Here is a 26,675-nt window from a genome sequence, read left to right on the forward strand (position 1 = left end):
CGAATCTGTAGAAATTTGTAGGATGATAATATTATGTAGTTTCTGTTATATTGATCCGACCCTCATATGAGGTATACATAGAATACATTGTGAGGGGGAGAGACTTGGAGTAGAGGGCAAGTCGTACATGTTAAACCTATTCTATTTCTAACTCCTACCTCTATCTTAAACACAGTTATATTCTAACATTCCTCCTCGGTCGTAGCGGGAGTGAAGCGGATGATTGCGACTGAATTTATAGTCTTGCACTTTCGTCGTCTTCTCCACTGCGCCATCATCAACTGCGTCTCTGATGGGTCGACACCTAGGGCGGTGACTGCGTCCCCTTCTGGTGCCTTCCTTGTCTCTCCTCTTTTCCCTCCCGCAGTCACAGCGGGAGTGGCGAGGACGCTAGTGATGACGCGAACGCTGTCGACTGGAGTTATCGCCAATGAGTTGCTGTAGACGTAGACATTAATGTCGATGTCGAGGTAGCCAATCATTGCGATATAGCTGTGGTCGCGGTAGTCATGGTCAATGGTGTAGTCGTCGTGGATGATGAAGCCGCACAAAGCCGGAGGCGCAAAAAAAAATGCGCTATGACGGAGCTGCAGACGTGGACGATGCACCTCGCGGATGTAGAGGGTGCCGTCGGCGATGAGTCCGCCGGTTTTGCCAATACCAGAGGAAGCCCATCGAGCACACATCGGTTTTGCCAGAACCGTGTGGCCATGTAGGGTCGTCACTGTAGTGACGCTGTGTCGATGCAGTCGTGTTGTCGTGGATGATGCGGTCGATGCCGTCGTCGTGACGCGGTCATTGCCGTCGTGGTGGTCGCGTCTTGCAAAAAAGTCTGTCAGAGGACACTAGGTGTCCATCTTGTGGACAAGGCAGTGGCGGTGTGTTGACGAAGATGTTGGTGAAGACCACGTTGATGAAGACCTTGGCGATGAAGTGTCGGCGATGGGGTTGCAGCGGCGTGTCGACGATGATGCTCCGCGTTGGAGGCGTCCCTCATGGCGACGAAGTGTCGATGTCGTGCCGTGCCGAGAAAGTATGTTGGCTCGTAGCCTGGCGTAGTTGGATAGCTTGATGTTGTTCGGCTCGATGCAGAGGCGTCGGTGTAGCTGTGGAGTACAGATCGGCGGCGACGGTCGATGCAGCCATGCAGAAGATGATGTAGCTCGGCTCGGGATGTAGCGGTCGGTGTAGACGATGGTGTCGAGGGCGTCGTTGCAGATTGCTCGGTGCTGGAGGTGGTGCACTGTCGTCTGTAGCACGCGCGTTGACGAAGCCATGATGTGGTACGGAATGTCGATGACGAACTGGTGCGGAGCCGCAGAATTGCCGCGTGAAGCTGAACCACCGCGAAGATCCCATCGTAGCTTTGCATGGCATGAGCGTGCATGCCTGGACACCACGTACTCGCGTCCTGGACTCGTGCACAGGAGCATCTCAGATCGGAGTAGCCCCTGGTTCCGATTGGATCGGGACGATGCTCAAATCGATGTGCTTGCCTGAGGACGCCGCATACGCGTTCTGGCGCACGTAGTAGAGGCCGGCACCCGGGGTGGCTGTTTGTCGTTGCAGATCGGATCGAGTCCATGTGACTCGCCGGGTGTGGAACTATCGATGCGCTCGTACGCCCGTGGCGTTTGATGTAGATCGCGTCGGGGAGGTGTCGGGCTGATGCGCTCGTCCGATGAAGTTGTGCGTAGCTCGGAGTCAAGCGGGCCGTCGCTGGTCGCGGACTCTCCTGGCCTGCGTAGCTTGTCGAGCTTGACGTCGAGCCGACCGGAGTACTGCCCGCTGCATGCACGCGCCACCTGCGCGTGGATTCGGGTCAGATTGGATCTGAAGAATCTGAGGAAGACGCCCCGGAGTCCCGTCTCCTATTTGCCGGCTCGTTCGGCCGGCCGGCGCTCCCCCTCCTGACTGCACCTGATTTTCACCAAGATTCGAGGATGGTCGGGATTTATTTGTAGCTAAACAAAAATTGACCTAAGGGATCTGATTTGGAAATCGATCTAATCTAAAGAATCGATCTAACGATGATGAACTCGAAAATTTGATCTAAAACTACGAGAGCGATCAAATCTTTGACTGATCGGGTGCCGTGCCCCCGAGGAGAGAAGATTAATCTCCCCGGGGGCGGCGCGCTACGGAAGTGGTAGAGGAACCTAGGATCGGCGTCGCGAGACTAACCGCTCTAATACCATGTAGAAATTTGTAGAATGATCATATTATGTTGTTTCTGTTGTATTGATCCGACCCTCATATGAGGTATACATTAGAATACATTATGAGGGGGAGAGACTTAGAGTAGAGGGCAAGTCGTACATGTTAAACCTATTCTATCTCTAACTCCTACCTCTATCTTAATCACAATTATATTCTAACATTCCCCCTCAGTCGTAGCGGGAGTGAAACGAATGATTGCGACTGAATTTATAGTCTTGCGCTTTCGTCGTCTTCTCCACTGCGCCATCATCAACTGCGTTTTTGATGGGTCGACACCTAGGGCGGTGATTGCGTCCCCTTCGGGTGCCCTAACAGAATCAAATATTAATCTTCGGCTGTATGTAATTGTAACCACGAATTCAGTACAAATAACAAAGTCGAGTAGGAAAATGGAAAAAAATAGGATTCTGGCAAAGCCAGGAAACCCGCTGTTGGTGCCTGGTCCTGATGATGACCATTGACATAGACTACGGGGCCTGATTGGTGTGAGATTTCCGGGCCTGATTCATCTTTTTTTGCTTTGCCAACACTACAAGTCCATACTAATACTTTTCAGCACTTATCATGATAGTAGAAACAACAACATGTCTTGAACAAGTAAGAAAAGGACAATAGGATCATGGCAAAATCCAGGAAAACCCGCTGTTCATGCCTGGTCCTCATGATGACCATTGACATAGACTACGGGGCAAAAAACCTGGCTACTTCATACTATCCTAATTATTACAGACCAAGTACTATCATTCAGGAATAACAAGGAAGCAGTTTCGATAATAACAAGTCTAACGAAAGTAGTACTGCAGCAATTCAACTGATCATGTCCCTAGTGAGCCTCTAGTTGACTAGCTCGTTGATCAACATATAGTCATGGTTTCCTGACTATGGACATTGGATGTCATTGATAACGGGATCACATCATTAGGAGAATGATGTGATGGACAAGACCCAATCCTAAGCATAGCACAAGATCGTGTAGTTCGTTTTGCTAGAGCTTTTCCAATGTCAAGTATCTCTTCCTTAGACCATGAGATCGTGTAACTCCCGGATATCGTAGGAGTGCTTTGGGTGTACCAAACGTCACAACGTAACTGGGTGGCTATAAAGGTGCACTACAGGTATCTCCGAAAGTGTCTGTTGGGTTGACACGGATCGAGACTGGGATTTGTCACTCCGTATGACGGAGAGGTATCTCTGGGCCCACTCGGTAATGCATCATCATAATGAGCTCAAAGTGACCAAGTGTCTGGTCACGGGATCATGCATTATGGTACGAGTAAAGTGACTTGCCGGTAACGAGATTGAACGAGGTATTGGGATACCGACGATCGAAACTCGGGCAAGTAACATACCGATTGACAAAGGGAATTGTATACGGGGTGGCTTGAATCCTCGACATCGTGGTTCATCCGATGAGATCATCCAGGAGCATGTGGGAGCCAACATGGGTATCCAGATCCCGCTGTTGGTTATTGACCAGAGAGCCGTCTCGGTCATGTCTACGTGTCTCCCGAACCCGTAGGGTCTACACACTTAAGGTTCGGTGACGCTAGGGTTGTAAAGATATTAGTATGCAGCAAACTGAAAGTTGTTCGGAGTCCCGGATGAGATCCCGGACGTCACGCGGAGTTCCGAAATGGTCCGGAGGTAAAGAATTATATATGGGAAGTCGAGTTTCGGCCATCGGGAAAGTTTCGGGGGTCACCGGTATTGTACCGGGACCACCGAAAGGGTCCCGGGGGTCCACTGGGAGGGGCCACCCTTCCCGAAGGGCCCCATGGGCTGAAGTAGGAGGGGAACCAGCCCCTGGTGGGCTGGTGCGCCCCCCTGGGCCCCCCTCTGCGCCTAGGGTTGGGAACCCTAGGGGAGGGGGCGCCTCCACTTGCCTTGGGGGGCAAGTTTCCCCCCTTGGCCGCCGCCCCCCTAGGAGATCCCATCTCCTAGGGCCGCCCCCCCCGGGGTCCCTATATAAAGAGGGGGGGTGGGAGGGCAGCCGCACCCTGACACCTGGCGCCTCCCTTCCCCCCTTGCTACACCTCTCCCTCCCGTAGACGCTTGGCGAAGCCCTGCCGGATCACTGCTGCATCCACTACCACACCGTCGTGCTGCTGGATCTTCATCAACCTCTCCTTCCCCCTTGCTGGATCAAGAAGGAGGAGACGTCACGCTGACCGTACGTGTGTTGAACGCGGAGGTGCCGTCCGTTCGGCGCTAGGATCTCCGGTGATTTGGATCACGACGAGTACGACTCCCTCAACCCCGTTCCCTTGAACGCCTCCGCTCGCGATCTACAAGGGTATGTAGATGCACTCCTCTCTCTCGTTGCTAGATGAACTCATAGATTGATCTTGGTGAACGTAGGAAATTTTTTATTTTATGCAACGTTACCCAACAAGATGTCAATAGCTACTCAACGAGCTAAAGAACGCGAAAATCGGACTCCGGATGTGGAAGTTTTGGCCGAAATGGTGAAGTGCACGCGGCTGTTTCTGGGAGGGCCGTGCGCACGGGGTCAAAATGGGCCCGTGGGCACGGGGTGTCCAGAGAGTTTTCGGGGGCCCGTGCGCACGGGGTCTGGGGTCCGTGGGCACGGGGTGTTCTGGGACACGCGGGTTTGGTGGATTTCTTTGCGATTTGGGCGGCAAAATGAAGGATCTCGTGGCTGGGGGGTAAGAGGGGGTGGTATGGGAGGGTGGGATGTCGAAGGGATGTACTGGAAGGGCCGTGCGCACAGGGTCTGTCTGGCCCGTGTGCACGGGGTGCTCTGAGAGCGGACGAACTGCTCCGGATCCGTGGGTAATCTCGAAATTGGTGTCAAAATCGAAGGATGGAAGGTCGAGGAAGGTGGAGGAAAGCTAGATCCACTTGAAACCAAGCAAATCCATGGATCAAATCCAACAAAATCTCATCAAAGCAACAAATCACAAAAAAATTTGGGGCTATTTTTGATGGGGAATTTTCGAATTTAGGACGAAAATAACAAAATCAAGCTAGAAAACACGGGGTAGGGGCTCCAAAAACGTGATCAACGTTGCTCATGATACCATATGATGTAGGGTGGAACCCTATGGGGTTGATCTTTCACGTTTGGAGAGGATCCCTACGAGGAACACGAAGAACGAGCGGGAGAGCACGAGGGAAATCACGAGGAAAACACAGGAGAACCACTCAAACCAACAAGATTCGATTACACATGCGCTAGGTCGATGAACACAAAGAGAGATACATGATCCACGATCAACAAAGGACGATACAAGAGGTAACCGGGTTCTTGTCCATGAGGAGGTCTTGATGGGGGCCACCCAAGAGGGGGTCTTGAATCCGCTTGGGGGATCTTCTCCGAATAGGTCCTAAGCTCCAAGGAGAAGTAACCAAGTGGATGAGCAAGGCTCTCACACAAAATATGAGCTTATCCTTTGCTAACTCTAAACATAGCCCTAGGTACGGTTTATATAGTCTTGGGGTCGAAGTAGATGAAGAGGGGCTCGGATTGGGGATCACAGCTGCCCATCCCGATGAGCCTGTGCGCACGGGGTCCCGTGGGCACGGTACAGGCCCGTGCGCACGGGGTGCTCCAGCGCCAACTCTCTGAGTAGTCCGTGCGCACGGGGTCTTCGAGGCCCATGGGCACGGGGTCGCCTGGGAGATGCAGAGTTGATCTTGTTGCACTCCTTCTTCCTCCTTGTGGCCTTGGGGTCCTTCTCCTACTCCTTTGGGGTGTTCCTCACCAGCTTGTGGTCGTTGGTCTTCGTACCTAAGGACACATAGAGCTCTTTGGTGAGGTAGCAAGCAAGTCCAATGGGTATTCATGATATTCTCGAAGAAGAGCGGGTTCACCTTAATTCCGGTAGGTCCGCTTGGGGCTTGATGTGCTATGAAGATGTACATGGAGATGAACGTGGGATGCTCCGCATCAGACTTGGTTTGATCTGTTGACTTGACCCTGCAGACCACTGACTGACCCGTTCACCGTTGACTTGAACCATTGACTCTTGGCTCGACTATTGACCATCACATTAAGTTGACTTGAATTCCAAAAAAAATCATGTATTCAAAACCACTTGTGCACTCGGAATATCCCAGATTTTTTCTTATGGAACTTCAAGGCAAAAGAGTATCTTCACTGGAATTGCGACGGGAAAGCTGGTTATATGTGACAACCACATCTTCTAATCCAGCAGCCAAGGAAAAGGGCAATAAGTGCATCTTTTTATTACAAATTTTGACTTTTTATTCTTTTTTTTGAGAAATGGAATATATTGATATCACGAAGATACCAATTACGCTCTGCTTATTTGGTCACCTTCATTAGTTCGTTTGTTCTTCAGGGCTAGTGGCGAAATACATGCATGCATTTTTCATCTTATATTGGAGCCAGAGGGTTAACCATAAATAGATTAAAGATGTTCATGTCCTAAAAAAACAATGCTAGATTAGCATGTTGACATTGCACCATGACAATACCAGAACTGACACAGTAAAACCAACGGGTGCGCCTTTAGTATGTATGGCAAAAGCAAATTGGAACGACATCTGTATAGATGGCGAAGGCAAATTGGAATGCAGAAGTGACTGCAATATTTGTGCTCTTGATTATTAGAAGGAAAAGGGAAATATACCTCAATATTTTGTGTACAAGAATATAGAAACCGGTTTCTTTCTTGGAGCGGACAGTGAGACATTACAGTAAGCCGTGGTTCAAAAACAAATCGGACAATCTGAGACGTTTATACCGAGATATGGTCAGCTTCCCCTCCTGATCTGCCTCCAGCAGGACTATGAACGGGCGCTTTTTGCTTCCGGGTCAACGCCGAAAAGCTCGGCTACATCGCGACTGGTGGTCTGGTAAACGTTGATGCTATCCTCCAGCTTTGAAGCAGCAGCAAGCTCATTGCTGTGAGCACCCTATAGCATTTTAGGGTAGAGTAGTTAACAAACATCATCACAATACTATATGTAAAGTGTGCAATAGCTAAACATAGCATGCAGGGTGACATTTTGACTAGTATACAGTAGCGAGCAAGCAAAGCAGAAGAATCATCTCGTATTATTGGGTCAATGTGAGTAACATGCACGGCGGTTGGTTTGGTTGCCATTGAATCATCGTGTATTATTTGGTCTCAACTAGTAAACATGCTCGTGCGTTGCAACAGGAAAACACAAAGTCTAAGGTGTGAAAACAAATATGATTGAGACAGAAGAACCCTCGGAACAACCCCAAGACCTGGATGTATCCCACTATCTGTGCCTTTGATCAATAAAGCTTGCTTTTATCCCTTTGAACAACCCCAAGAACCCTCTGGAATTCTCGAGCCGAATCTTGGCAAGCCTATCTTTCAATAGGGCATTGTCTTGAGATTTCCTTGTGCTTCGCTATGGTATCAAAATGACTATATTGAAAACTTCATAACTTGTAAAAGCATCTGCAGTCGCGAGTATCTAACACGGCCCCTCAAACGTCCGCGGACATGCCTGGGCGTCCGTGGACCATGATCGGTCATCTCTCATTTTGATGTCTCCACAACAGTCTCCCTCATATCCGAACCCTCATATCCATGCAACTCATGCAACGTAAAACATAAACCTATGTAGATCAACAAACAACCAACAAACGGACATAATTTAGACATAGTTCACATTGTAGCACTCATCGGACAACCAAAAGAACAATTGTTCATCACCGGACAATACTTCAACATAAAAAGCCAAGATAAAACGGACAGACGGAGAAAGGTGGAGGAAATCACCATTTCCTCAACGTCCCATTCCCCTCTCCGTCGCCAATGCGGCTTTACTCCTTCGTGCAGGAGTTGGTGGCCGGAGAGGCGTCATCGTCGGAGCTGGAGCCGTCGCTGAGGCCCGAGTCGTCGGAGGACGAGATGTGGCCGGTCATCCTCTGGCACCGTGCAGTCCTGCTCCTTGGCCAGCCGAGTAGTTATAGTGAAAACTACATAATTTGTACAGAAAGGCTATTTCAATCTCTCTGAAACTAAAATATTGCGGTACATGAAGAAACAATCAAATGCGAGCACATAATATCGTAGACCCAGAAAAGGAACCTGATACTAATGATGTTCCCATTATAGATCAGAACATCTCATTGAGTACACAGTGTCTTCCCTCTCTGGATGCAGGTGAGAGAAATGTTCAAGTTCATAGATTCAGATTGCAATTCATGTATACAAAGTGGTGTTATGCATTTTGGCTGGACTGAAAGAGGGATCACAATTTTGTTATATACATTGCCATTTTCAAGTTGTGGAATCATGCACGTACCTTCTTCCAAACAAAAGTAGTACTCAAGGTCTGAATTCAATTTCAAAGAACAAATCACATGCTGAAGTACATCTTCACACCCAAACTGCACATGTTCTAGTTGTGGAATTCAGAAGGTTAAACAGAACCAAACACAAACCAACACCCCTTTTACTGAATCAATCAACGCAAGCTGGCCATGCTACATATAGGAGGGAATAAGATCAGTTATAGGGGGATCGCCCTGGTGACACAAAAATACACGACCTTGGTCAGGAGGCCCATGATGCGGCGGCCCTTGCCATGGAGGAACATGTAACCACCGCCCAGGAGCCACTCCATCACATGAAGTGCCACACACCCACCATAAAAAAGTTAAGCGCCAAACATTCAATATCTTTACCCTGAAACCAAAATTTCATCATGTGAAATACATTTCCATCGTCTACTTCGTAAAAGCGGATTGGCCATTATCATATGGTTCACCAAAAGAAAATTTGAAGGATCATTACTGATCTGTACGAAGTGCTTAAAAAGAAGGAAGTAATGAATGGTTGCTATATAATTGAAACTATACACAACTACATATACTCTCTTTGTCCGAAAATAAGTCTTAACTTTGTACTAACTTTAGTACAAAGTTGTACCACGGTTGAGACACTTATTTTGTGATGGAGAGAGTAGTTCTTAGTCAACCTCTATGGACACCTTATTCTATTTTTGTTTGTAGTTGAGTAATTGCCCAAACATCCACCAAACATATGAAAGTTTGTTTGGCCCTGCAAAAAATCATTATCCAATCCAGTCTGCTAACAATCACATAATATAAATAGAGAATGATAGTAATCGATGGCTAGGGTTTGAACTTTAGTGCTTCAAAATCATTTTTATTTCCATGAATCAGAGAGAGAGAGAGAGAGAGAGAGAGAGAGAGAGAGAGAGAGAGAGAGAGAGAGAGAGAGAGAGAGAGAGAGATGCCGTTGCCGCCATGGATGGCTAAGAGAGATGGGGGCAGCAGCCACCACGCTCCTAGTCTCCGGAAGATGAGGGAGCAGAGGCCGCCCAGATCATTCCGAACCACTAGGGCCGAAGGGACCATGTCTCACTCAGATCTGCTATCATGGGAGTGGGGAAGAGGGAGCTGTATATGGGTTGGGGCGGTGGCACCATAGGAGGGAGGTGTGAGGTGGCCTCACCGAGCGCTTCGACACGAACAAAAAGTGTCGTCGCCGGCAGCTGGGTGAGGGCATCGGCGCCGCAGGAGCACCTCCACATGGGAAATCAGCAGCGATGTGGGGATGGTTATGGAGTGGTGGGAGGAAGAGATGGACAGAGTGGTGGAACCGTCGCTCAGATCGGAAGAGAAGGAGACAAGGGAGAGAGGGCAGAGAGATAGCAACGTAGTGTTTTTTTTTGAGCGGATGATGTATTAGGAGGTTAGTCGTGGGGGCAAGTGGCATGAAAAATTGGATGGGCTTCGCGCTAAGGGGGTGTTTGTTCCAGGGACTTATAGGTCTAGAGACTTAAAAAAGTCCCTATAAGTCCCATCTAAACCAAACACAAGGGACTTATGGGGACTTATTGTGGTGATTTGGGACTTATCAAAAAAGAGAGCTTAGGCTCTGTTTGTTTCATAAGTCCTAGGACTTTTTTAAGTCCCAACTTATAAGTCATAAGTCCCTACGTGTTTGTTTACAGGGACTTATAAGTCCCGAGTCCCTACCTGTTTATTTACAGGGACTTATAAGTCCATGTTGCACCGCTGCAACGAGGCTTAGGAGAGGGCCTGTCCGGCGATTGGAGGCACTGCTGCAACAAACCGAGGCAGAACGAACCGAGGCGGGGCGGCGACGGGGCGGCGAACCGAGGCGGGACGGCGACGGGGCGGCGACGGGGCAGTGACGGGGCGAGAGGCGGGGCGGTGACGGGGCGGCGACGGGGCGAGAGGCGGGGCTGCGGCGGCGATTGGACCGAGAGGCAGGCGACGTGCGGGGAACGAGCCTGGAGCGACGCGGGGTAGGTCCGGCCCGGGACAAGTCCCAATAAGCTCCTCCCTGAGAGTCTTATTTGATAAGTCCCAAATCACCACAATAAGTCCCAATAAGTCCCTTGTGTTTGGTTTAGGTGGGACTTATAGGGACTTTTTTAAGTCCCTAAACCAATAAGTCCCTGGAAACAAACACCCTCTTATTGGGACTTATCGATCGCTTTCCCGCATCACACCTGCCCCGCCCCGCACCTTCCCCGCGTCGCTCTCCTTCCCCGCCCCGCACCTTCCCCTTCATCGCCCCTCTGCTCCAATCGCCGCCGCCGCCAGTAGCCAGAGCCGCCGCCGCCATGGCCGACGATGAGGAGGACCGGATCCCCTTCTTGTCTCCGTTCCACGCAAATCATCAGGCATCGCAGGGCTCATCCGCCGGGGGAAATCTCGGGAGGGGAATGGGATACTTGGATCTCAACCACAACGTCGACGAGTTCCCGGAGTTGGGCTCGTACCAGCAACTCCTCTTCGACCTGTCCGCCGGCCATGGTCTTCCTCCTACTGGAGCTGGTCGTGGGAGGCCCGTGTCTCAGGGCAGAGGAGGCCGAGCACGGTCTCTCAACTTCGGAGGCCGAGCCGGCTCTCACCTGCGTCCGTTCGTCGCCCCGGGCGCAGATGCCATTGAGGGAGGCGTGATAGGGCGTGGGAGGACCGTGTCGCAGGTCACCGGAATGGCGCATACTTCCCTTCAGAAACCTGAATGGCGCATACACCCTGCATCTCCTCAACTTGGGGAAAGCACCGTCAGGGAACTCCATGCCCCCAGGAATCGTGTCCCACATCAGGTAAGTAAGCTCTGGCAAACTCCCAAAGTTCACCACATCTTGCTCCCCAAAATCACCCACTTCCATGCTTAGGCTGGAGAGGTTTGGAAGAAGCCTACTGAAACCGCGATGTATGCACAGATCACGGAGTTGCCGAGGGGGCTCATAGCCTTTCCAGTAGTCATCTAACTCGGGTGTTGGTTGCATGGGGAAAAAATATAGATTTAGGACTTGGATTTTCCGCAGATTGAATAAAGACTCGACAAAATATTTCATCCAGCACTCATCCACATCTGCAGTTAACTTACAGATGAGCACTCTCAACTCTGTCAGCTTTCTGAGCTCTTTCACAAAGATACAAGACTTGTCAGCACTCAAATGTAGCTCTTCCAAGGATGTCAGGTTCCCTATCCAATTCGACACTGTTATACTATTAGCTGACGTGCCAGCACGCAGACACTTGAGTTTCCTTAGCAAACCAATACTCTGTGGTAACTCTCTTATACCAGTGCCGCTCAAGTCCAGTGTCTGCATAAATTTTAGTTCTCCTATTTCTTCTGGCAGCTTACTAATATATCTGTCATTTAGGCACATGTATCTCAACTGAGGTAACCTCCCGAGATGCTCAAGATGGTAAGGACGGTCTTCCTCAAAACGGCACAGTTCCATATCTAAAACACGTAATACTTGAAAGTTTAAAAGAGACGGCAATGCATTGGGTTTACACATGATGGCATAGCACGACCTCACTTTTGGCATGCCTGTGTTAGCCAGAGGCACGTCTCTCTTTTGGACAGCTAACCTACGGGCATTGCATGCTGAAGGTATGTTCTTCTCGTCACTATCCAATATAGTAACAAAATTTTGTTCCTTTGATAATAAACAAATCATATCCAGCACCATATCATGAATACGACAAGCATCTATTGTGTACGTTATTAGATGCTCTACCGGCTGAATCATGCTTCTATTTGCAAGTTCATTAAAGTACCTTTCACCGGTCTCAAATAAACTTACCCCTGGTTCCTCGCTGACGAAACCTTCGGCGACCCACTGCCATATCAGTTTGTGTTTCATGATCAAATAGTCTTCTGGGTATACGCTCAGATGCAGTAGACACGACCTCAGATAATAAGGTAGATCATAATAACTAAATAATAGTATCTTCCTCGTGTTCTCTACATCTGTGTTGCTATCTCCAGATCCAAAACCAATTGAGTCGAATACTTTAGACCAATCCTCCATAGGTTTACCACTCAACAAACTAGCTACTGTAATTATAGCTAATGGCACACATCCGCACTTCTGTAAAATTTTGTCTGATACTTCAGCTGGTTGACCAAAAGGGCATTTATCTTTACCACCAAACAATCTTGTATAGAATAATTCTTCAGACAAATGTTGAGAAAGGGGTTTTAGCTTGTAAATATCACCGGTATTTGTCGCAACATCGAGAATACGAGTAGTTGTGATTACTCGGCTCCCATGATTGTTATCAATGAAAGCACATTTGATAATGTTCCATGCTTCTAAATCCCATATGTCATCAATGACAATGAAGTATCTATCCATCAATGACAACAGAAGAGCCATGCATTAGCTAGTAAAACCTTCTAAAAAATATGTTTAAAAAATGCATAGCAGCCACCTCTGTAAGAATATAAATACATATGGAATCATTCAATCTACAAGAGGTAAAAAAAGAAAAGGAGGGAGCAAGCCACTGGAAAATTGCATGCATGAATTTGATTGATCTAATCTCTTTCACCAAGACTCTAGTTCTTCTTAATTTTATCTCTCAAATTTGAATATGTTTTTATATATTGAATTTAGGTTTGAATGATTGACTAGAACTCATAATTATATTCCAGTTCTGAACTGAACTTGTGAGAATGTTTGGTAGTTGTTCAGGACCCATACGATATTAAAGCTGGAAAACATGTTAAATTTAGTCCATTTTCTAAAGCACATCAGAACATGAATAGGCTCTCCATATCCAAATTTAGAACATGTGAAAACGAAAGTGGAACTGGTTGATTCATTGGATTCAAAGCATTTATGAACTTTGTGATTCATGTTGAGGAACATGCTGAATGACATTGAGATGCACCACCTTGCTGATAAGAAGTAAAAAGGAATGTTATTTCTTCATGCATTTGCCAGTTCCATGTATCCTAACATGTAATGCGGCATTGTGTCACTACATCAAACACATTAGGTTCTGCGCGTCATATATTATTGATGGTATTTTTAACTTGTACCACTGTAATTGGGAATGATTAGCCAGCTCGATTTGCTAACGTTTTGACATATAAACTTGATTAAGGAGATGATGTGTACCTCGCATTCTCAAGTAGTCGTTGGAGTATGTTGATGAGTTGTCTTTCATCCAATATGGCTACATCACCAATATGCTCCTGCTTCTTGCCAACCTCCAAAAGGATATCCCTTAAAACTTTCTTCACTTCAGGGTTTCGACCCACTGGAACAAAAGCTGTGCATTCAAATTGTGTTTGAAGCCTATCATACACTGCCTTAGCAAGTGTAGTCTTGCCAAGTCCTCCGGGTCCAACAACAATTGAGACCATCTTCATCATGTGCTGTTGCTTGGGAACATCACCATCACCAACACCATCTGTGAGCATCTTGGTCAGCTCGTTCCGTGCGTCTTCAATGCCAACGAGCTCCTTCTGAGTCTTGTATAGAGCCAGCAGACGAGGGTCAACCTTGTGTTTGCCAGCTGCATTGGCAACAACATCATCAACCCTGTACCTGTTACGCCGTTCAGCCACCTCTTGGGCGCGGTTATTGATGTCCTTCATGGCATCGGCGATCTGATGCCGAGTCTTGCCTTTGGTGAATAAGTTGGCCATCTTTGCCATTAGCCCTTTGAGCTTGTTTGAGTCGGTGAAAGCATCAGATTCAGATCCCTCGACGCACACCAAGAAGTTGTCAACAACATCCTCCATGTCATAAGACAGCTCCCTGAGCTCGTCAGCCCAGATGATGACCTGGTTGTCCAGCTGGTCCCTTGGCACCTCCGCCACCTTGACAAGGGCAGCGTTCATGCTCTTCATCTCCCTCTGGAGGGACTCGACATCTTTCTTGACACCTTTCTGCAGCTTGTACTCCCCCACCAGCAGCTCGCCGAGCTTAGGGAGCAGGCTTCCCATGGCACCGGTCACCACGTCCATGGTGGAATTGATTGATCTTCGCTCTTAATGTATGGATCCTTTAGGAAGAAATCCTGCAACAGACATGGATTGGAAGTTAGAAGACATGAATCTAATCAAAAGTAATTGTGCTCTGGCCTGGCTCGGTTGCACCCCATATATCATTAATCAAATTACTGATCAAAGTTAAATCACACAAAACAAGGACGTCATGTAAATAGTACCATCTAAAACAGTATAGATTCGTCGGTTCCACCCTTTTATTCTTATATATACTGGACTGTATGCCTAGTTTTGTTTGAGAGTTAGGGATTAGCTGAAGAATGTTGTGGATCATCTGAAATAAAGTAGGACATATGTCTACCTGAGGCTTATTTGTTTTCTGCTTTTCATTATTTCAGCATATGCAGCAGTTTCAGCACAAAGGGGGAAAATGTCTTTATATGCATGGTGATTGTAGCATTTCAGTTGTGAGCTGGCCATTGTTCATATGTTTGCTTGCACTGATATATGTGATTTAATGGTTTAACCTATTACAACTTCGTTATTCTGCTCGCTCCTGAAGAGTCTAGTATTTTAGGCTAACAACTGAGCAATTCCATGTTAAAAGATAATAATAATGTGTTCCTAGTTCTTCTTTTTTTCCCTGTGAGCTCAAAACAAGGACAGATTGCCTCCATATGTATACATAACCTGTATGTCTTGAGTTTCTTTGAAGCTATACATACTACATGTCTATGTATTTGGATCTGCTCTCTTTCAAGCTATACCTATCATCATCAAGTAAATTTGGTCATTTGAACAGATTTATAGATCACTGAATCTGACTGTGGACAGCAACGCTTGCTTGACAGAAAGGTGGAACCCAGACCCTGCAGGGATTGGGTCCATCTACATACTAGCTAGGGGATCTAATAAGTTTTGTAACTTGAAGCGATTTGCATATGAATGCCTAGTAATACATCACAGAATCAGAATGTGCACTGCAGGGATTAGATCTATCTACTATCAACAAGGCCTTACCGAGTAGAAACAGAAGCAGCATAGCTGCTAGATTCTTGAGTGGCCGCCTCCAAATGATGCCGGCTTCTAGGATCTAGCAGCTAGCAGCAAGATCCCCTGGCAGCTTGCTTGCTGGGACAAGATGAAGAGGAGCAGCTATGGTCAGGTGAGAGATGGAAACACAAGATGAAGAGGAGCAGAATAATAACTTGAGGGGAAGAGGATAGAGAACGCTTACAGGAGCTAGCTAGCAATGGCGGTTGAGGAAGACGATGGATCTACTCTTCCTCTTCCTCTTGAGCGCCATGGTTGGATTTGGATTTTGGATCTGGAGTTGAGAGCTGAGCAAGAGTTGAGAGCAATGATGGAGGAGCGATCGATATTCGCAGTGCAGAGCAATAATGGAGGAACAGTGCTTTGAGGACTGAGGAGTGCCCGAGTCTTCTCCAGCTACCTATACGTTTGCAGTGCGGAGCAATAATGGAGTACTGTGAACGCGTGGCCAGAGACTACGAGGAGCATCATATCCAGATCAGATCAGGGCATGGCCAGAGACTACGCAGCAGCAGCTCTCCCGTGGCAAACGGACCAATAATAGCCCATCGGCTGCAGCGGCATAGCCCACTAATCACACCTGACTAACCAGCAGCTCAGCTCAGTCCAAATACACTTAAAGAAAGCTCATTCCAAATTTACCAACTCGACCAGCACCAGAGCCGAACGAGCTTCCAATCCGAATTTTCATTCATTGACCAGTACATGTGTCGCTTATGTTTGGATTTAAATATCACTTCTGCTTCGGTAGACCCACCTAAACACAAGGACGGCTATATGTATACACCTAAACACTTGCGAGCTGGGCGTCCCATCCATCATTCCTCCGAATTTAAATCGCAAAAAAATTCGGAGAGTGCCAAGATTCGAGCCAGCAACTTATATGGTTCACAATGCGTCGGCATAACCAACGTCTTTTCAAAATGGATGATTTTTTTAAAATTGATGAACCTTTTTCTCAAGTTTGATGAACTTTTTTCAAAACGAATGCATTTTTCAAAGTAAATGAACTTTGTTTTCCAAAAATTGATGGACTCTTTTCAAAATCGATGAACTTTTTCAAATCCTTAAACTTTTTTCTCCAAAATCCATGAATTTTTCTCAATTCATGGTGTTTCTCATTTTGTGAACATTTTGCAAATCCGCAGATATTTTTTCAAATACATGAACTTCTCCAAAAAGATGATCCTTTTTAAATTCAATGGTCAAAGGTCAAAGATGTCCACGCTCAACTTGTCGTCCAGGTCAACCATGATGAAGGTTTTTTTGGTCGAACCAAAAAGAAGCGATCGGGCGTATGGTCTTGACGAGCGACAGCTGATCGCTGGTGTAGTTGGGCCGACCTATGAAAGGTGGCATGCGAGTGCTGCCTAGGAGCTCCCACTGGACAGGAAGTAGCTTGACATATTATGTTTTTTCATATTTCAATTTTCTCTTTTTGAACGTTATTATGCTTTTTGAAATTTGTTCCAAATAAAAAAATGTATTCTTAAAATTGTGTGGAATACTAAAAAATCAAGGTGGGCATTCGGTAGAAATCAAAAAATGGGTTTATACTATTCTTTTTTTAATTCGTTTAGCAAAATTAAAACCAAAACTTTTTTGGCCTACCCGAACAATCTGCGTTGAACATGATATTTTTCCGAAATCTCAGGACTGGCCCCAACTTTGGTAAGCATGCAGGTAGGCGTGCCCATGATAGCCATCCACGCCAGGTTTGAATGATTTCCTACACCATTTGCAAGTTGCGGCACATCCGGCCATTTATCGACCATTTTTGACCAGGAAAACTCAAGAAAATACAAAAATTGTCGAAAACCAAAACAACTTGGCATGGTGCCTTTACTTGGCCATACAAGCCACGTGAAAAAATTGGGGTCATTTCAAGGATGTCGAAAAACAACATGCTATGAGAAGAAGCCTTGTATTTTATTAATATTTGTATTTCAATGTTTGTACATTTTTTACAATTGCGGTCATTTCAATGTTTGTAAAAAAAATTTGAATGCGAATATTTTAATTTATGAAAAAAATTTGAAGAGCAAATTTTTTTAAAATTTTTGGATAAGTTTTTAAAAGACGAGCATTTTTTGAAAAAGAAAAAAGAAACAAAAAAGGAAAATGGAAAAGAAACAAAAAAAACTATCAGCAAAAAAGGGAAAGAAAATAGTGGAAAAAGTCTATTTTGCTACAGTAGGCTGGCCAGTAAAGGATAATTCTAGTAGGTTGCGTTTTTGTAGTTCTCGAAATAGGCTTTAGCCCTGCTTTATAGATAAAGCATAGGTCCATACAAGCATCCAAGTCTGAAACGTGAAACAACGGCTGGGGCCATAGCACAAGCATGCCCAAGAAAACATAAAGAAATCAGGAAAAAAGCCACCTAGTGGCAGCCACCAAGCGGCACTACAAAGATGAAAGCCGACGAGCCGTAGCTAGAAGCGCATCCAACATGAGGCCGAGACGGTCGCGGTCATGCTGCATCGACAATGTATGCCATGCTCACTGAGAACTCTGCCGTCAGGGTGAGCCTCCATGACACAGTGTCTGGGTACTCCGGCAACACTTGTGAGAGAGCAGCCCGAAGTCTGGTCCAGTCGTCACTCTCTGCTTGCCCAAAGGTGCGGCAGAATCTAACATTCCATTGACCATCAAGTAGCATCGAAGAGACAAGGGCGATCGGGTCTGCATAGATCGAGAACAAGCCAGGGTAGCTCATGCGGATTGACTTTGTACCGAACCATGGGTCCAACTAGAATTGGGTCCCGGTTCCATTCCCTATGGAGAAAGTAATCCCTAGACGGATTTCCTCCTTATCCTCTGGATGGAACGAACGTTTTTGTAGTTAGACATTGAAGCTTATGGGCTTGTGTACCTAGCGACGAGCGGTCGGTAGTGAGAGTTACAGGGTTCGATCCCTCGCACTGCCATTTCATTTTTAATATACTTTCCCTGTTTTTGCATGCGATAATGGGCGCGCCCAGACGGGCAGCGTCCTGTCCGTTGCGCCAGCTATATGACTGCACTTCCCGAACGTCAAACCCTATTTTCCGCCCGTGGGTGTCAAACCGTCGCGGCTCGAAGCGAATCGAGCGACCGACACGATACGAGTCAGCCCACTTTGAACGAGCAACCGGTTTTGGGAACCTTTTAAAAGGTTCCTGAGCTTTTTTCCTTTTTTTTCATGTTTTTATTTTTCGTTTTTCTTTCTGCTTATTTCTTCCTTTTCTTTTCTTTTCTTTTTACCTTATTTTGTTTTATTTTTGTTTCCTTTTTGTTTTCCGTAAAATAAACAATTCAAGAAATGATTGAAATTCCAATTTTTCTTCACATATTCGAAGATTACTCTTGTTTTTCAAATGCATTCATGTTTCAAAAAAAGTTCAGGATTCCAAATTCCAATAAAAGTTCAAAATGCTAATTTGTTGATTTTCCAAAAAATATTCATGTTAAAAATAGTTCACCGTACATTGGGAAAATGTTCTCTGTGTATAAAATGTGTTCATCGTGTGTACAAATTTTATTCAACGTGCATTTCAAAAAAAATCAGCATATATTTTCAAGAAAGTTCAGTTTTGTATTTGAAAAAATTCACTAAATATTTTAAATTTACTTTTTAAAAAATTGTTCACATTTAAGAAAAGAATATTCAAATTTTTTACGATTTTGAAACATTGTTGGCCTTCTTAAAAATTTTGTTCACATTGTTTTGTAAAAGTATTGGAGCAAAAACCCGGATCTGCAGCTCTAATTAGTACTTTAAGGTTAGCGCTGCCTTTTAGCCGTCATCAGTCACTAGGTCGTCTGGTTAGCATGGGGCGCACACATGGCCAGGTTGTGGGTTCGATACCTGTTTGGGTTGGGTAGCCCTTGAGGCCGTGGGCGTACGCGAGTCCGTTGTTCTCGGTAACGTCGACCTTGGCGAGCACGACGTCTCTGAGGCCGGGTTGGAGGCAGAGGTGTACGGGAGGAGGAGGAAGGGGGTGGGTAGGGATAGCAGGAGCACGAAGAGCAGCTAGCTAGCGGAGACTGATTTTGAGGGGAGAGTCGTGTATGCATGTGAGGGTCTCCATGTGAGAGTCCAATGAAATGAAATGCGATTGAACAAGTGGCTGTGGACCTACCACAAGAGCTCCACATGCCGGATCGAGTCTTGCCGCTTGGGGGATCACATTGGTGTTAAATTTGACATGGATCGACCCAGGGTGTAACTTGAGCTTCCACATGGGAATGCAGCTATATATTACCATGCACGTGGATGATAGTGCTAGCAACGACTCCTGCTGTGCTACTGGGCTAGCGAGGCCCAACCAATACCAACAAATGAATGACAATGACTACTCCTATATGGCTATATCTCTCTCGAAAAAAGTTTAGATCATCCAACTCTCAATCCACAAAAAATGAAAAGGCTAGGCTATCCTTGAACAAAATAAAATTCTATCTGCCGAAAATTCTATCCTTGAAGGTTTACATCAAAGCTGCTTTGGTGGATGCATGGATTGATCTACCAGTTGACGTTTACATTCAGGTCCTGGCATGCGCGCTGGTGCTTCTATTCCGGTTTGTCCACATGGGCTCAACCATCTAACTAACGGTAGGTGATTTGGCACGGTTGTTTCGGGTGGTTGTTGTGCACGGTTGCGCCATAGTTGACAAGATCGCATGTGGCGTAGCTGTTCGGCCTAGAGCGCAGAAGGTGTGCAAGCAGCCAATGGGATGCATTTCAGCTCTTCACTATCACCTTTCTAGCCCCTCCACAATTGATATCGGTGTTTCTCTTGTAGTCAGTGCCGGAGATGACGAGGGTCATTCTAGATGGGTCCCAAGATTGATCCGGCATGAGCATGTACGTTGCGGGGCGCTTCATTGATGCCCTAGATCCTTGCGGCAAGGACAAAACAACATATGTGATCAATTATTTCGGATGCACTTAGATACAGATCATACATGTTGTGGTAAACTATCATCAATAGTTTAAAATAAATTTCCTAGCCAACTAACTAGGTAGGTACCAAAATACATACTAGTATATGCCCGATGAAATACGATTGAATCTGCTAGTTGCATACACATTCGGTCTGAATGGAGGTATAAGGTCGATAATCAGCTAGAGGGGGGATGATAGGAGATACTAAAAATTCTACTCTAAAACAGAGTCTTCAGCGAAAAATGGAGAACTATGATTGAAGCATACAAAAATACCGAGGAATCGTTGCAACATAAATAGTGCTAAGTTACCGGCAGTGCAGAAAGTAATACTCCCTCCGTCCCAAAATTCTTGTCTTAAATCTGTCTAAATACGGATGTATGAAGTCATGTTTTAGTATTAGATACATCCGTATCTAAGCGAATTTAAGACAAGAATTTTGGAACGGAGGGAGTACCTTCATAACAAGGGGAGTGCTTGGGTAACACCCCCCCCCCCCCAAAAAACGTATATTGGATAGGATGGTTGTTTCACATTAGGTATAGGAATGCTCACCCGACGCCGTACGTCCGCCCTTGTATTCCACACCCGTCGCCATATGCCCGCGCGCGTATGCCAGAACCGTCGCTGTCGATAGTTGTGAAAAAAATGTCACGGGAGCCGGCGACGCCCACCGTCGTAACCCTAAACCCTAAACACATCCACGTAGTCGCCGTCTCCACGTCGCCCGGGTCGCCGCCCAAACAGCCCGCCGCGCGTGCCCCGGCGCCGTTGCTACTTCTGCCGCTTTCCTTTGCCGTTGCCCGGATGGCCGCCCACCCGTGATCTTCGTCGCCGCCTTCCTCCCCGGACTCCTTCTGCCTCGACCGACCATCTTCCTGACACCGTCGACGCCTGCCTCGGCCAGCCAGAAACGTCACGCCATTAGCACGTTCGTCGTCGGACAAAATGGACCCATCTGACATCCTCGCCGCCGTGCAAGAGGTTGGTTTGACTGTAACCTATGTGGGACGTCGTTGTGCTTGATGAACTAACTATTTTAGGGATGATGTTACATGGTGTTCGATTGATCTTAGAATTTTCTTATACATGTATAGATAGAGGAGGAGGGCGATTATGATGGCGATGATTACGGCGACAACAACGGATCCTCGTCACTGAATATGGACGAACCTATTGAGGAGAACTACATGAGTTTGGATGAATCTTATAGTGGCAATGTAAGTGTGATCAATGTTGATAAAAACATAAATACGATCAACCGCACGGACACTTACATTTTTTTTGCATCATGCAGCGACATGACGATAATGATGATGATACGGATATAGATGATTCATTGGCTGAAAGCGCACTCCGGGTATGTTTTTAAAAAATTTAGGAGAATAAATGACATAATAACCGCATGAGCGCTTACATGTATTTTTTTAAAATATGCGCTGATGGACGCGGAAAGGGACTTTGTGAGGAATATTGTGGATGATGAAAGTGACAAATCGCTCGTTGATGCATCTCATGATGACAGCTCCAGCAAAGTAAGTTTTGAAACTTACATACATTATATATTAAAATAATAACTGACTGACATACATGGTTTTATGCCTTAATTTATAGGGAGATGTAGATGGTCCTAGTGGGATGGATGAGCATGTTGTTGATGATCTGTTTAATTTTGACATCGGATTTGATGAATATCAGCAAGATTCATTGGACAAGCATTGAAAGGTCATGAGGAAGACGTTTAGGTCACTAGGAGAGGCTTACATTTTCTATAACCTACATGCTAAGGAATCGTGGTTTCAGCGTTAGAAAGGACTCGCTGAAATTTTCAAAAGGTTATAAGGGAGCTATGCGCTTGAGGAAGTACGTGTGTTCGAGAGCTGGGAAGTGACAGGCAAAATTTTGTACAATGGAAGGCAGGACACGCAGGCTCAGAGCGGAGACTCGATGCTTCTGCGACGCGCATATAACTTTGAAGCTTGGTAAAGAGCGTGACGTTTGGTATGTCAGCAGTTTCAGTGATGATCACAGTCACGTTCTAGCTGGACCGGATGAAGTCCCGTTTCTCTGGTCTCATAATCAGATAAAAAGAATTTCAGAAAGCTGATCTTAACTATGGCAGGTGCTGGAATTAGGAAACATATGATTTATGATAATTTTGTCAGTAGGTACGGGTCATATGCAAAGGCTGGTTTTGGGAGGAAGAAGCTTTATAACATGTGTTATAGAGAGAAAATGAAGTTGCTTGCACAAGGTGATGCAGACACTGCCATTGGGATCATGATGACCTGAAAAGACAGGGATCCAGATTTCTTCTTTGAGCACACCGTCGATGATGAAGGAAGGGTGAAAAACCTATTCTGGTGTGATTCCCAATCACGACGAGACTATGTTGACTACGGTGATGTGACCGTCTTCGACAACACATATATGATGAATAGGTATGGCATGCCATTTATACCTTTCGTCGGTCTGAACAACCACGGTTGCACCACGGTATTCGATTGTGCTATTGTGTCTGACGAGACCGAAGATACATATGTCTGGCTACTTCAGACATTTTTGAGGGCTCACTGTCAAAAGAGGCCCAGGTCAGTAATTACTGATGGAGATGCAACTATGATTAAGGCCATCAGAAAGGTACTTTCGGATGTTGGGCATCGTCTTTGCTCATGGCATATTGAGAAGAACATGCAGAAACATCTTCACCATAAGTCTCTAAAGGAGTTCAAGTCTCTACTTTATTATGCCACATCAAAAAAAGTATTTGAGAAGAGATGGGCAGCGTTTACCGCCAAATGGCAGTCGAATAAAACGAAGACATGGTTATGTAGGATGTACTAGTAGAAAAGGCTTTGGGCTGCATCATATCTGTCTGCTGGGTTTTTCCTATGTATGCGAAGTAACCAACGAAGTGAGAGTCTGAATGCATGCCTTCACATGCATATAGACTCCGATATGATTATTGTTGACATGATTGTGCACTATAAGAACTGCATAGTTCGTCTTCGTGAGAACGAGGCGCATGATGATTGCACAAACACACGGATAGACCCAGTACCAGTCCTGGACGAGTGTAAAGACATTGAGAAATCAGCTGACCGTGAGTTCAATGTGGCAAATTTTTATATCTTATAGGAAGATATGAAGAAGGCACGGGAGCTTGAGGTCCTTGAGAGACTGAGAGGAGCAGACACTCACAGATTCATACTGACATAGAAGGAAAATAGGGATATCAGATTCACTGTGGACTACATCCTAGGTAACTCCGAACAAACCCTGAAGTGCAATTGCAGAAGTATGGATCGCAAAGGACTTCCTTGCAAACATATTCTTCACGTTTTGACTCAGATATGCTTACGTGAGATACCTAGTTGTTCAGTACTGCTGAGGTTGAGCAAAATTGCGAGGGGTGAACTTCCCGTGAAGCGCACTAGCGATCTGTTTGCGTGGGGATGGGCAGGTACATGGAAGATATAGCTAGGTACAACGAGTTGACTATCTTATCTGCTGAAGAATCTCATAAAGCATGCCATAAACCATTTTTGTTTGACAAGTTGAAGGCGGCTCTAAGGGAAATAATAGATAATGATTACACTGAGGAGGATGAGCCTGCTGCAGAGCAAAAGTTTGTGAATGAGGATGCATTTGAGCCTAATCAAGATCATGTTCTGGTTCCTGATCCCGCAAAAATTCACACCAAAGGCGCACCAAAACAGAATGTTAAAGGCCGTGGTAAGTGTGGTCCTGATGTCACTAAAAATGGGCGACCTAAAGCTTTTGATGAGAAGATCAAACGTCAATGTGGCTAGTGCGGTCTTCCGGGTCATCATAAGTCCACGTGCCCTTAAAATCCTAAGTATGATTTTCGTATGATCATGTCAATCTTGTTGTTCTCTAAATTTATTTGGTTTTAGTGAATTAACACATATCTTACTGTTTTTGTATGCAGGAACTTTGCTTGATTTCCGAAGTATGGAAGATTACTTAGCCCTTCGACTGAAGACAGTTTATTGATGGATTGCTTCTATCTACGAGATCATTTTTAATTTCTAAATGTTAGATTATGTTATACGAGACTTATTTTACTTTGTTGATGTCAGACTATGTGCTACGATACCCACATAACTATTGTTGATGCCAAACTATGTTATGCAACAAGTATCTTTACTCTGTTTATTTGGATGTGTTGATGATGCACTGTAGACTGTCACTGTATACTGTTGCTGTTCTGCACTGTCGCCCTTGCTTATTCCGTGGTTGTTTTTAGGTTTTTTTTATTAAAAAAAGCCCGACCAGTGCGCCAGCCAGTCTGACATTACACAGACCGCACCGGAGGCACGGTCCCACAGGGTAGCGTTGGACGGCGGTAGCAAGCGAGTAAACCAGATGAGTCTGACTGCCCCTATGGCGCCGGCTATTTAAGCCGGTCGTTGCGCCCTCCGTCGGGCAAGGTGGGACTAAACAAATCCGCTCCAGTTCCCGTCGCCCCGCGGGGTAGTTGTGCCCTCGTGTGTCTTGATTGAAAACATTATTGGGCCGGCCCACGCGGTCACGCGCGTCGCCCTCGACACGGCGACCGTGATGGAATTTTTAGTCCCACCTCACCTGCCGAAAGGCGCGCCGACCGGCTTATATACGGTACGTCGGCACTAGTCTTGAACTCCTCTGATAACCCGAAAATTACGGGGTCGTCTTGTCTGCCCTGTTGGCCCGTTTGCAGACACGCAAAGTATATTCACCGGGCGGGCACTTTTTTTTTGCCGACGTGCAAAGTATATTCATCGGATGAGCATTTTTTTTACAACATATAACTACAGAAAACATGGACTGTTTTATTCGAACAAGTAGACGACAACAGAAGTATGCATATGAGTAATTGAACTTTATAGACGACGGCACAAAGACAAAATAATAATCCAAATGTCATTTTAATATTTAAACAAGTAGTGCCTTCTTCATCAAAAAATATCAGAGTCAAAATAAATGCAAACATCATTTGAGCCTACAAATTTTTCTGTACATAAAATTCGCCGCATTTATTTCTTTTTTGCAAGCCGGGTAACTTTGTCTTTCACATCGTTGAGCGTATTTCTCTCCAAAAAAATAAGTTGCGCAATCATTAGGTCCCTCGATTTATCAGTTGACCCCTGTTACAAATTTATATTAGTCCAATGTGAATTGTATTACATAATGAAGTAAATTAAATATGCATATTTCAAAAAGAACCACACCTACGAAAAACGGCTTGTCCATTTCTCACCGTCCCAGTATTGAAAGCAACGAAGGACATATATTCCACATGAGGTGCTGGTTCATACATACAACGATTCATAAGTTTGCATTTCAGGTAAGATATTAAATAATGTGAAAGTATATACACACACACATCTTCCTGTTGTGGCATTTTATACGTTTTAATAGGCCATGTAGACACATCCGGATAATTCACAGCACTGCTCGCATTCCCATCACGTATGTCTTCTCCAAGTTGTTTTCTCTGTTCATGTGAATGATAACATGCAAAGGATAGTTCAATTACGAAATGATAGTTTCAATATGCCCATGTAAATTTATACCATACTAGCTCCTCAACTTTTTCTTTAACTTCACTATCAAGTTCGCGTCCCATCAAAGAATCAAGAATCTGAAACTCTTCCTTGGGGCGATGCATGACGACTGAAACCTAGTGGGTATTTCCCTTATTAAGAGGAATATAAGTCTGCATCACAATGAATATACGATGTAATCAACACATACTGTTTTATTATTTATATCCCATATATGCATACATTAAGCCAGTCGAACTTACCTTATCTTTTTTAATATACTCATCGGCGCATCTATTCATGGGTCCATTCTACTTCGCCACTACTTCATTCTCATTTTTTTCTGGCTCGGTGTCTGGTCTAAATTCAAGTAACCAATTTACCAACCAGGTCGGCATTATATGACGATCGTCACCAACTACTCTCGACAGATACGAGGAATAAGCATTGATAACCTGCAAATAATGTAAAGGATGTATAACAGCTCCAATATGCAGTGAACACTAATATAAAACACAAAAACAACTTACATCACCGATTAGCCATTGATGGTTAAGAATCTTACAAGCCCTCTCTACACTAAGACCTTCGCACATGCCTGGTGTCTACTACACAACCTTCTTCTTGTAGACGTTGTTGGGCCTGCAAGTGCACAGGTTTGTAGGACAATAGCAAATTTCCCTCAAGTGGATG

General features: G+C 45.5%; 1 protein-coding gene across 6 annotated transcripts; it reads right to left on the reverse strand.

Moving 5' to 3' along the window:
* Positions 1-6,876: 6,876 nt before the first annotated feature.
* On the reverse strand, positions 6,877-15,956 carry LOC123135362 (disease resistance protein RGA5). Of its 6 annotated transcripts, none has more exons than XR_006465961.1 (5): positions 15,691-15,946; positions 15,474-15,584; positions 13,618-14,524; positions 7,965-8,164; positions 6,877-7,122 (listed from the first exon to the last, which is right to left on the reverse strand). XR_006465961.1 is itself a non-coding variant. In XM_044554399.1 (5 exons), exons 3-5 carry the CDS (start codon positions 14,469-14,471, stop codon positions 8,153-8,155), a joined length of 1,413 nt encoding a protein of 470 aa, XP_044410334.1. In that variant the 5' UTR covers positions 14,472-14,524; positions 15,474-15,584; positions 15,691-15,946; the 3' UTR covers positions 7,820-8,152. The 6 variants fall into 6 exon arrangements, 5 of the variants coding, with proteins under 5 accessions (XP_044410336.1, XP_044410334.1, XP_044410333.1 ...); XM_044554399.1 differs by lacking the exon at positions 6,877-7,122 and adding an exon at positions 12,295-12,841 and having other exon boundaries at positions 7,820-8,164; XM_044554398.1 differs by lacking the exons at positions 6,877-7,122; positions 7,965-8,164 and adding exons at positions 8,206-8,876; positions 12,295-12,841.
* Between the last annotated feature and the right edge of the window lie 10,719 nt (positions 15,957-26,675).

Source organism: Triticum aestivum, chromosome 6B, assembly GCF_018294505.1.
Source record: "Triticum aestivum cultivar Chinese Spring chromosome 6B, IWGSC CS RefSeq v2.1, whole genome shotgun sequence".
Taxonomy (NCBI): Eukaryota; Viridiplantae; Streptophyta; class Magnoliopsida; order Poales; family Poaceae; genus Triticum; species Triticum aestivum.